Consider the following 12542-nt stretch of genomic DNA (forward strand, 5'->3'; position numbering starts at 1 on the left):
AATAGTAAAAATAAAGTCATTTAAGTTATGTGATACTTTTTTTTTTAATGAACAATAGCCTATGTGATAAAATAATTGAAAGTGGGAACTGGTACTGCATGATTAGATCATATATATTTGTCGAATGACTAGACTCACAAAAGGGTATCAGCTCAGCTGAGCGTATTTTTCTATTTCTCCATGCTAGCAGTAGCAGGATAAGAAGCATCTGATATTATTAAAGCATCTGATATTTCTCCATGCTAGGGTCTCTATCCAGTTTTACGCCCTTTTATCAGCGCAGAGGTGGAATCCGAATCTCAAGTAGTTTGATTGGACATATTCAAACGACAATAACTCAGTTAATTTTTGTCGAAAAAAATTCAAAATTTGTGTTCAAATTCAAGCTCGGGATGTCTATAAAAGATTCAGACCACATCTGCAAATTCCTTATTGTTTAAAATTTATTTTCAATAAGGTGAACATATGTCAGTTTTCAGCACATTTTCTAAGCGATTAAGTCTCGTGAATAACTAGCTACTAACACATATTTTTACCCAAAATTTGATATTTTATGGATTGACCTCGTGCTATAGAAAAAATATTTTAGAACTGAATTTGTCAACGGAACGTTCAACTTCCAATTTTATACCCTTCTATCAGCGCATAGGTGGAATTCGAATTTCGGGTTGCTAGAAGGGACATATTCAAATGACAATAACTCACTTGAATTGTGTCAAAAAAATTCAAAATTTGTGTTTAAATTCAAGCTTTGGATATCTACTTTATGAAAGATTCAGATAGCATCTACGAATTCCTTATCGTTCAAAGTTTATTGTCAAAACGGTGAACAGATGATAGTTTTCATCACATTTTCTAAGTGATTAATTCTCGTGAATAACTGGCTACTAACACATATTTTTACCCCAAATTTGATTTTCTATAGATTGACCTCGCGCTATAGAAAAAAGTTTTGAAACCAAATTTGTCAATGGAATGTTCGACATCCAGTTTTACGCCCTTCTATCGACACATAGGTGGAATCCAAATTTCTATTTGTTAGATGGGGCGTATTCAAACGATAATTACTCACTTCATTTGTTACGAAAAAATACAAAATTTGTGCTGAAATTCAAGCTCGAAATGTCTACTTTCTAAAGATCCAGAATGTATCTCCGAATTCCTTATCTTTCAATGTTTATTGTCAAAATAGTGAACAAATGTCAGTTTTTAGCCCATTTTCTAAGCAATTAAGTCTCGTAAATAACTAGCTACTAGCACATATTTTTATCCAAAATTTTGGTTTTTTATGGATTGACCTCGCGCTATAGAAAAAAATATTTTGGAATCGAATTTGTCAACAGAACATTCAACTTCTAGTTTTACACCCTTCTATCGGCGGATAGGTTGAATCTGAATTTCGAGTTGCTAGATGGGACATATTCAAATGACAAACTTAATTTGTATCGAAAAAATTCAAAATTTGTGTTCAAATTCAATCTCAAGATGTCTACTTTCTAAAATATTTATACCGCGTTTGGGAATATATATCGTTCAAAGTTTATTATCAAAACAGTGAACAAAGGTCAGTTTTCAGCACATTTTCTAAGCAATTAACTCGCTTAAATAACTAGCTACTAACATATATTTTAACCCAAAATTTGATTTTCTTTTGATTGACCTCGCGCTATGGAAAAAAAATTTTAAAACAGAATTTGTCAACAGAACTTTTGACTTCCAGTTTTACGCCCTTCTATCAGTGCATAGGTGGAATCCGAATTTCAGGTGCTTGATGGGACAAATTCAAACAATAATAACTCACTCGATTTGTGTCGAAACAATTCAAAATTTGTGTTCTAATTCAAGCTTGGGATATCTACTTTATGAAAGATTCAGATCGCATTTGCAAATTCCTTATCGTTCAAAGTTTATTGTCAAAACGGTGAACAAATGACAATTTTCATCACATTTTCGAAGTGATTAAGTCTTGTGAATAACTAGCTACTAACACATATTTTTACCCAAAATTTGATTTTCTATGGATTGACCTCATGCTATAGAAAAAATATTTTAAAACTGAATTTGTCAACGAAACGTTCGACTTCCAGTTTTATGCCCTTCTATTGGTGCATAGGTGGAATCCGAACTTTGGGTAGCTAGATGGGCCATATTCAAACGACAATAACTCTCTTGATTTGCGAGAAAAAATTCAAAATTTTTGTTCAAATTCAAGTTGGGGATGTCTACTTTCTAAGATATTCAGACCATGTCAGCGAATTCCTTATCTTTCAAAGTTTATTGTCAAAACGGTGAACAAAGGTCCATTTTCAGCACATTTTGTAAGCGATTAAGTCTCGTGAATAACTAGCTAATAACACATTTTTTTACCCAAAATTTTAAATTTTATGGATTGACCTCATGCTATAGAAAAAATATTTTACAATCGAATTTGTCAACGGAATGTTCGACTTCCAATTTTACACCCTTCTATTGGTGCATCAGTGGAATCCGAATTTCGGTTTGCTAAATAGGCTGTATTCAATCGAAAATTACTCTCTTGATTTGTGACGAAAAAATTCGAAATTTGTATTCAAATTCAAGCTCAAGATATCTACTTTCTAAAAGATTAAGACCATGTCTACGAATACCTTATCTTTCAATGTTTATTTAGACTGCGTCATAACCCATGCGCTAGGCATATAGGGGTTTTCTGTCAGTTGACTAGTGATTTGCTAAGTACTTGCTCAAGTACGAATCCTCTACCACTGCTTATGTTGTGCTCAACCTTGAATTTGAAACTCACTGTGCCATTTTCTTCTTCTTCTTCTTCTTTACTCTCTTTGTGAGCTTTTCATGTATTTAAAGTATTAATTTACTCATTATCTTAAAAGTTTAAACTATAGTAAAAACTTAAATGGTTAAGAAATAATGAATTTATTTATTTAATCTAATACTACCCTTTCACATGTGGGCCACGTAAGCTGCCACATGAAAATTATTTAAATTTTAGTGGGTACTTTTGTTAATAAAGGTTACTAAATTTATCATTTATTTATTTATTTATTTAATATTAAACCAATTAGAACATTATTATAATTGTACCTTGATTTGACTTCAGAATCTTGAACCTCTCTATTTAAAGTATCTTTCAAGGATCTACTTTTTTGAACCTTGCTCCCCTATTAGTATTTGCAACAAATAAATTAAGAATCAGATAATATGAATACGAAATTAACACAACCTTTGTTTCCTCCCTTAAACTTCAAAGACTAAAATCACCTATCTATACAAAAAATCAAATAAAAATTAAAAAATGTGAAAAAGAAAATATGATCTCCAATTTTGCACCTTTTCTATGCAATCCTTAAAACATTCATTGTGTTTAGCTAAGGCTTGGGCAAAAGTATATCAATTTGTTCTCATACATCAGATGGATCCACATCATAAAAAATTGATAAAATTTTCATTTTTTTTCCTCTTTCATGCATCTAAGATCTTTACAAATTCATCCAAGCACTTTATAGAAGATGCATTGTTTCTTGAGAGAATGACAATTGCAAACCTTGACTCTTCTATTGCTTTCAAGAGTTCTAGGACAACAGATTTCCATGTCTCAAGTTTTTCCTCATCTGTAAAGGTCTCGATGCATTTTTGCTCCAAACCAACATATAGATAGTCCGCAAAACTATTGCGGGTATATATCCTTGCCTTTAAAACTAAGGCAGACTTCAATTCATATTTCCGTTGTGGTGTTGAAGAAGAAAATCATGATAAAGACAAGACTTTTTGAGTACTTATGGAAGCCATTAGAAATATGTTTGGCAAATCTTGAACTACAATAAAGATAGACAAAAGTACATTCAATTAAAATTGAAAGAAAATTTAAAAGGGGAAAAATTTGAGAAGAAGAGAATGATTTGATGCAGAGGCACTCACATTCTTTAATCTCTAGTTTCAGTCAAGTTAACAATTCTCTTTTTTTTTTTTTTCTTCTTCTTTTTTTTTTTAAAAAAAAAAAAAGTAGGCATGCATGGGGCACTCTCCTTAATGGAATCATCCTGACAAACTTAAAATTATATAACAGTATGTATCAAAACAAAATATTTTCTAAGTATCAATCATTCTTGATCTTTATATTCAGATGAACACTTCCCCATGTCAATACATCCACTGATTAATTTTTATTAAAATAATGCATCCTTTTATTTCCCAAAAAGAATATAAAATTATGTCAGATTTATAACGATTCCCTAACATGCCATCAATTTTAATTTTTGTTAAAATGATGCATCCTTTTATTTTCCCAAAAAGAATATAAAATTATGTCAGATTTATATTTTTTTGGTAAACTATGTCAGATTTATAACGATTCCCTAACATGCCATCAGTTTTAGCTTTCACGTAATAATAAAAATATGAAGAGGAAACGTTTGTAATTTGACAACCATAGTTGTTATAAGGGGAAGTTCAGATATTAAACAAAAAGAATAAAATATTGCATCCCGGTCCCTTATACTTTGCTCTAGTTGCTCCCTCTCTCATTGGAGAAAATACATGTTTCCATTGCAGTATGGGGTCCACCCTCATGTGAGGGGAGGATACATGCAACAGAAACAGCATATACCACCTCCTCTCATTGGTCACGCATTAATCTTTCCTCTAGTGGCGGCACTACATGTGCTCTTCCGGTTTAAATGATTCCCTTGACTTGAAAAAGATAATTATAAATAATATTTTTTTACTAACTTTTTTTTTTAATACTAAGTGTTTTAACACACACACACACAAGAAGAGGGGAGAAGATCTTAAATTTACCTTTAAAATTAAATGGGGGGCCCAATACGTGAAAATTTAAATAAGAGTTAAGGTGGACGGACACAAAGGATTGCAATTTTCTTCTTCTTCTCTCCGATTCTCCAAAAAGCTTGTGTGCCACATGAGTTGCCATTGAGTGGGGACCCAATACATGAAAATTTAAATAGGAGGTAAGGTAGACACAAGAGATTGCAATTTTCTTCTTATTCTCTCTTTTTGTTAAATTACTGATTCACCCAAAAGCTTGTGGCCACGTGAGTTGCCATTGAATGGGGCCCTAACACGTAGAAATTTATTAAATGGGAGGTAAGGTGGACACATGGAATTTAACTCAGAACCTCTTACTCTAATATTATCTATATCTCTATACTACTATTTAAGAGGCTTCCTCTGTTTGGAATAGACATTTCGATAGTTCAAAAATATGATCACACAAATTCTAAAATTATAAACCCTTCCAATTTATATGAAAGACAACAAAAAGGTTAGAATAATTATTTCGCATTATTTAAACCACCCAGAACCCACTAACCCACGTTCATCTCACCACATGTTAGAATTCAAATCCCCTCAACTCTAATAGATCTATTTGAAGAGAAATTATAAGGTTCTCATAATGGACAAGTGATGTGGTCCACTATTCCAGTAAAAGACTCCCACTTGTTTAAAATTGTAGAGTTTTAAATAAAAATTGAATACTGACTCAACAATTTTAAATAGGTGGAAGTTTTTTACTAGAATGGTGGACAAATGACGTGATCCACCATGAGGACCATATAATTTCTCCTATTTGAATTCAAATACTCTCAATTATCTTTGGTAATATTTTTTTAAAAGGAAATTACGTATGGTTACTTTAAAGAAAAACAAAACAAAAAAAAAATAAAAAAGAGAAAGAAGAAGAGAAAACTCTCCTATCAAAATCAAGCATGTTTTTTTTTTAAAATTAATCTCAAACAAAAAGAATTAACTTTTTTTTTAAAAATGTGATAAACTTTAAATAGAGCAGTTCCTAATAGTTTCCTTCATTCACACCTCTCACTAACTCAGGCTCAAATAATTAACGCAACCTTAACTCACAACATTCAAAAATAATGAAAAAAAAAAAAACTGAACTCTTCTACAAAATATTCTTTTTTTAAAAATTGATAGAGAAAAAAAAGCCCGAAAAATCTACGAAGGATGCTCAAGATAGCGTGTGCAAATCAATTGAGAGCATGTTAATCTTCAACACTCACAACAACAACAACAACAAACAAACAAAAAAACAAAACAGAAGAAGAAGAAGAAGACAAAGAAAAAGGCTCTCTCTTTTTCTCACTTAAATCTTTTAGCTAACCAAACACAAACAAGTTTTATTTATATATTGCTACTGTTTGAGTCTCTATGCTTATTTGCTTCAATTTTTATCTACTTACAGATTTTTTGGCCTTAGATAAGTTACAAGTTAATGCTAAATTATTAATTTCTCACCATTGGAGAATATTCGATTGGCTAACTGAATCATTACAAACTCTATGCAGTTCATAACTCTAAGTTTTATATTATAAATTTTTATTTAGAATTCATTACTTATATATTTTTTTAGTTGAAAATCACTTTTTATATTTTTGTAATCAAGGTTCGTTAACATCTTATTTTTAAATGATAAGTTAAGGGGTAAGATAGCATAAGACTAGTTTAACGGTGATTGATTATCAAGAAATGCTTCTTTTTGTTAAGCATTTTTTATGGGCTTGTAAAGATCCCATGAGTTAGCCAATGGTCATTGACTCTAAGTATTTTGATTTCTCAATCGCCACAACAATATAGTCAAACTTGAAATTTAATGACTAGAGGATTTTTTTTTTTTCTACTACACGAGCATTGTCCAAGTTTTCACCATATCTTTTTAATTGATTTCTAATGGCCAACACTCTTGAAAAATAGTCCAAAACATATTCGGATTCTTTCATGTGTAAGCTTTCAAACCCGCCTCTTAATATTTGAAGGCAAACTTTCTTCACCTTATCAACTTCCTATATAGCTTTTAAGAATCTCAACACTTGCTTATTGGATGAAGTTGCAATTGCAACTTTCTCAAACATGGTTTCACCCAAACCTTGATAGATGTTAGGAATGCTATAAGCATAGAGATAATAATTGTTGTAATGAGATTTAGTTAATTAGTTAGTTAGTTAGTTAGTTAGTTAGTTACAATTCCAAGCATGTTAATCACATTTAGCACATGTTGGAATTATTAATTCACATGAGGAATAATAGAATCAATGTTAATCACATTTAGCACATGTTGGAATTATTAATGCACATGGGGAATAATAGTTACAATAGGATAAGGTCATGTGGGCCAATAAGATTAGAGCTAGTCTCCTATAAATACATGATTGTAATCCAATATGAGATATCAATTGAAGAATAAACCAACTTCTTAGTGCATTAGTGCATCTCTCTCTCTCCCTCGTAATCTCTTTCTTTCTCTATGGAGGGTGACTACCTCGAATTAAGTCAATTTCCCTACAATTCCTATCAATCCCCCTACAATTCATACCCATCCCCATTAGGAACCTCTAGGTTCCTAACATTTGGTATCAGAGCCGTCAATCTTGAGACGGATGAATATGACCGGCAAGAAATCTTGAAAGATTTACGACAAATGGTGAATGAAGTTTCAAAGAAGGTAAAGGCATTGAAACAATCTAATGAGGCTATTTCAAAGAAATTCAAGACCTTGGCTAAATCTAACAAGGCCTTGGCTGAATCTAACAAGGTCATGAATGAAGAGCTCTCAAGGTTGCAAGAGGTTTTTGAGAATTTGACGGAAGAGGAGCTACAATCTCTTGATTCGACCGACCAAGAATCCAGAATACATGAACCTGTTGTTGTTGGTGTGGAGCAAGAACACACTGTTGGTGTGAATACAAGTGATCCAACGAGATTTGATGTTGGCCAAACTCATGCTTCAACAAATGGGACTGCTCATATAATCATGAATGAAGGCATGGACTTAACAGTCATGCATGTTGGTGGCAATTCCATTGAATTTGGACTTCGCTATGGGGGCCACATCTTGCTCATTAGTGGCTGTCACAAAGCTAAGGAATTAGATGCTTCTTTTCTTGGTGGTAGTTGTGGGATAAATGATGGATTCCATAGCCGAGATGATCAAAATTTTTATAAGAAATTGAGTTCTATATTGCTGAAGGTTACTTTCAATACAACTGCTTTGCCTTATGCTCCTATGTCATGTGTTGTGATTAATTGCTTTGGAGCTATTCGTGTAATCAATGGTCAAGATGCTTTGGCGTATTGGGTTAGTGGCTGGTTTCCCCTAATGAAGGTGTCATTTTACAACAACACCTTGTGGGCAAGGTGTTTTCAAGGGGAGGGAAATGTTAGGAATGCTATAAGCATAGAGATAATAATTGTTGTAATGAGATTTAGTTAATTAGTTAGTTAGTTAGTTACAATTCCAAGCATGTTAATCACATTTAACACATGTTGGAATTGTTAATTCACATGAGGAATAATAGAATCAATGTTAATCACATTTAGCACATGTTGGAATTATTAATGCACATGGGGAATAATAGTTACAATAGGATAAGGTCATGTGGGCCAATGAGATTAGAGCTAGTCTCCTATAAATACATGATTGTAATCCAATATGAGATATCAATTGAAGAATAAACCAACTTCTTAGTACATTAGTGCATCTCTCTCTCTCCCTCGTAATCTCTTTCTTTCTCTATAGAGGGTGACTACCTCGAATTAAGTCAATTTCCCTACAATTCCTATCAATCCCCCTACAATTCATACACATCCCCATTAGGAACCTCTAGGTTCCTAACAATAGATTAAGGTAAGAGCTTGTTAATCTTTCTTCTAATTCTTTGGCGAGGCTTCCTTTTGATTTGGAGTCAAAGATATTTCATCTTGTGACTCCTTATAACCTCTCTCTACAATCTCCTACGCATCTTTGGATTTAAGTAACTTCTTCATTCAAAAACTTCAATTACTAAAATTTTGTTTGGTAAGTATGGAAATTGGAATGGCATCATATCCCGTTGGTGTTGGGTTAAGATAGATTGACACTGGTTAATTAATTTAATTACTCAAGTTGATTAATTAGGTCAAATTACATGCAAATCGTGGAGGCACCAACAAATCACCAACTAAATTAAGTGTAATGGAAATAAAATTGACACAGTGATTTGTTGATGAATGGAGAAAACCTTTCACAAGACAAAAACCCCACCGGGAGAATTGAAGCTCACCACTCCCAAAAATCCACCAATCAATAATCAAGCGGTTACAAGTATGAGAAATCTTACCACTACTCTGACCTATCCCAAAATACCAACTTACAGTTGAACCTTCGCTCTAATACCCAATTGGACTTGATATTGTAGTAGCATTCTTTCCTTCCTGCACAAATCTTCAATCTGTGATTAACTCCTTTGCACAGATTCTAGTATATGACTGACTCCAGCAACTTGATTGATTGTTGTTGGCTGCAAAATTCTTTACTTCATAAACGATGAAGATTAGGAATCACTTGGTTACAAAATTCCAAGGCGTACAAATGCAGTAGCTTCACATAGAGTATATGAGTTCTAGGTTTATTTTTCCTTACTTAATGACTTTTAAAATAAGCCTGATATATGATTAGGGTTATGAGAAAAGAAACTCTAATCATTCAAGTCATTATGTGTCAAATTTCAGATCTGAAAATTTTAAAATCGTATATCTTGATAGATTAAGCTTGTGTCAAACTTGTGTCGAGCTTCTCTATTAAACTTCAATAGCACCATCTGTCAAGCTTTTGTTGAGACTTAATGAAACAGTTTCTCTTCACTTGTTTCTTATATCAACCTCCATGTCTTTAATGATACCACTTGATTTGTTTGAACAACATACTTCTTAATATATCAAACCCAACTTAGATCTACCCAATTACAAGTAAAGTGCCGTTTGTCAAAGGATTAGTCAATTATATAGAAAATATTACCCTAATAGTTGGCTATGGCCATTCTTACTGCTAAATGATTAACAATTATACCACTTGATTTGTTGGAAATTAGTGGATCTTTCCTCACTTGCACATCCAAACACTCACACACTACTCAAAGAAAGTAACTCACAAAGTACACAAAGGGAGAAACGGCGAAGAGGGAAGAGTTGGAGAACTCTCTAATACTTGTATTTCTCTTCTTTTTGGATTTATAATTATATATAATCCACATACAACCAAAACTTTCCTTATGTTTATTATACAACTTCCAAAAACTCCCAAATACATTCATTGCATAAACTTCCCTTATTATTTCATAACATAAATTAATAAGTTTAAACTTTCCACGTACTCTCTACCTAGTAATATGAGTAATGAAAGAATCCAACTCCATGCGTGAAACTCCACCTTCTTCAATGGACTGCCTGATAACACCGCCCAAATCCACTATCCTCTTCCTTATCTCATCCCCTTCTTCTGATGCCATCAACAGTTTCACAGCATTTTCTACAGTGGATGATGTCACTAACTCATCTCTACGTGACCAGTCCTTCACAACAATACCAACTTTGAGCACTTTTGTTATCAAAACAGTGTTCCACGGCTGATCAGAGGCCATAGGCCATGCTGCAATTGGCACCCCTATAGTGATACTTTCCATGCAAGAATTCCATCCACAGTGACTCATAAATCCACCAGTTGATGGGTGGCTTAGAATTTCCAATTGAGGTGCCCAATCTCTCACTACCATCCCTCTGCCTTTAACTCTGTCTTCAAACCCTTCGAGAATCTCAGCCTTTCGAAGCTCTCCATTATTAAAAACATCACCTTTATCAGCATCCCTTAATACCCAGATGAAACTTTGCTCACTTTTTTCCAAGCCAATTGCTAGCTCCTTTATTTGCTCGTCTTCCATGGCAGTTGTTGTCCCAAAAGACACATATATCACCGAGTTTGGTGACTTTTTATCCAACAACTCCAAGCACTTGTGCCTTTTATTTGAACCTATATTTCTCACAGGGTTGAATGGTCCAATAGCCCAATGCTTCTTGTCTCCCTCTATCTTTTCCATTAGGTCCATATATGCACCCTCTATGACCCTGCATGTATTGTAAAGGTACCCAGAGCTTAACTTTTGGAACTTTACTTGTGAATCAATAGAGTTCATGAACTCGGTTGTGAAACAACCTTCAAGAGATGGAAGGTATTTTTGGATTATCTTGGAGTACGGATCTAATTCTAGAGCTTTTCCCATTGCTTCCCACAAATGAAAAAAGCAAGAAAAAGCTGATATACTCTGGAAAGTGTATGACTCGGCGTTAGGGATAGTAACCAAGTCTTGCACCACTGAGCCCATCATAGAATCGTTGATGACAATGATTCTTGTTGCTTTGGATGAAAGTTCACGTAAAAGTGAAGCCATGGGGTCACGAAGATGCAAGGAAGCATTGAACAGTGGTTGGAGATGTGAAGGGAACTTGTTTGGTGCATTGGGATTTGGCGATGGTGTGAGAAAAGGTGGGATTTTGAGGGCATGGAAATGGATGCTTGAAACTGAATTTGGGTCCCAACCATGGACTCGAAGCATGGCTTGACGGTTGTGAGTGGCAGTGCAGGCATAGTGAACTGGGATATTGTAGGCTAAGATAAGACGTGAGAGGTGAAGGAGTTGGTTGAGATGGCCTTGTGCAGGAAAGGGTACCATGACCACTGCCACCTTGGTTTTGTTTAGGCCATGGTTTTGATGTTGTTGTTGGTTAGCCATTGATGAAAGTTGGAAAATGCTTACTTTGTGGATTGGGTCTCCGGGATTTGGGGTTTGGAGATTTGTGTTTGGGTTTGGGTTTTTATAAGCAAAAGACATTGAGATTTTTACCTTTTCCGTCCATGATAATGATGTTATCCTCCCAAATTTTAAAAGAAAATAGGGCAAAAATGGCCAAGTACCATTATTGGGTAAATATGTAAGAATACCACTGATTGTAAAATAATTAAGGATTTATGAATTTTTAAAACTCGAGTTTGTAAAACTAGAGTTTCATGAAAAATAGTTACCAAAATTTCAAAGAACTCAAGTTTTTAGAACTCGAGTTACATGGCAAACTCGAGTTTCAAAATAGTGGTACATCTATATAATCCAAAATAATGGTAAATCTCTACATATTTTGCTAAATAGTGATTGTAATAAAATAACTGTTCTCATCTCTTCTTATGTTTTGGTTATCTTTTGCTTTCTTTTTCCTTTTCCTTTTATTCTTTCTTTTTCTTTCAGGGCGTGATACACGTACTGCTTCCTCTTTTTTGTTTTTTGATTTTTTTCAGTTTGATTCTTCTTTCTTAATTTCTTTCATTTTTTTTTTTTTTTACTTTTTTCTTTTGTACTGACTATGTTTTTTATTTTTCAACAAATTGGGATGATTGTCTTCTTTTTTTGGTTGTTTGCTTTGTTTTTTAGAGTTTTAATTTATGGCTTCAATTCTTGATGAAAGTTTTTTATCATTTTTCTTTTTTAGAGTTTCAACTTATGGCATCGGCTCTTGATAATAGGATCTCTTATTCAACTATTAGAGACTTTACCAATTGAATTATCTGGAACCCACAACTTCTTATAAAACATTTAAATAAAATATATTTAGTATAAAAGAAAATGCACAAAATAATTATTTATTATATATTTTTACTCAATCATTTATAATCTATCAAAATACAAATCTATCAATAGTATGGTGTCTAAATA

The 12542-nt window shown here is 33.2% G+C and overlaps 1 protein-coding gene across 1 annotated transcript; it reads right to left on the reverse strand.

Annotated features, from left to right (window-relative positions):
* Positions 1-10160: 10160 nt before the first annotated feature.
* On the reverse strand, positions 10161-11605 carry LOC142609414 (zeatin O-glucosyltransferase-like). Its single transcript, XM_075780998.1, has one exon. The coding sequence runs from the start codon at positions 11568-11570 to the stop codon at positions 10161-10163; it is 1410 nt and encodes a 469-aa protein (XP_075637113.1). The 5' UTR covers positions 11571-11605.
* Positions 11606-12542: the final 937 nt, after the last annotated feature.

This window comes from Castanea sativa, chromosome 9 (assembly GCF_040712315.1).
Source record: "Castanea sativa cultivar Marrone di Chiusa Pesio chromosome 9, ASM4071231v1".
NCBI classification, from domain to species: domain Eukaryota; kingdom Viridiplantae; phylum Streptophyta; class Magnoliopsida; order Fagales; family Fagaceae; genus Castanea; species Castanea sativa.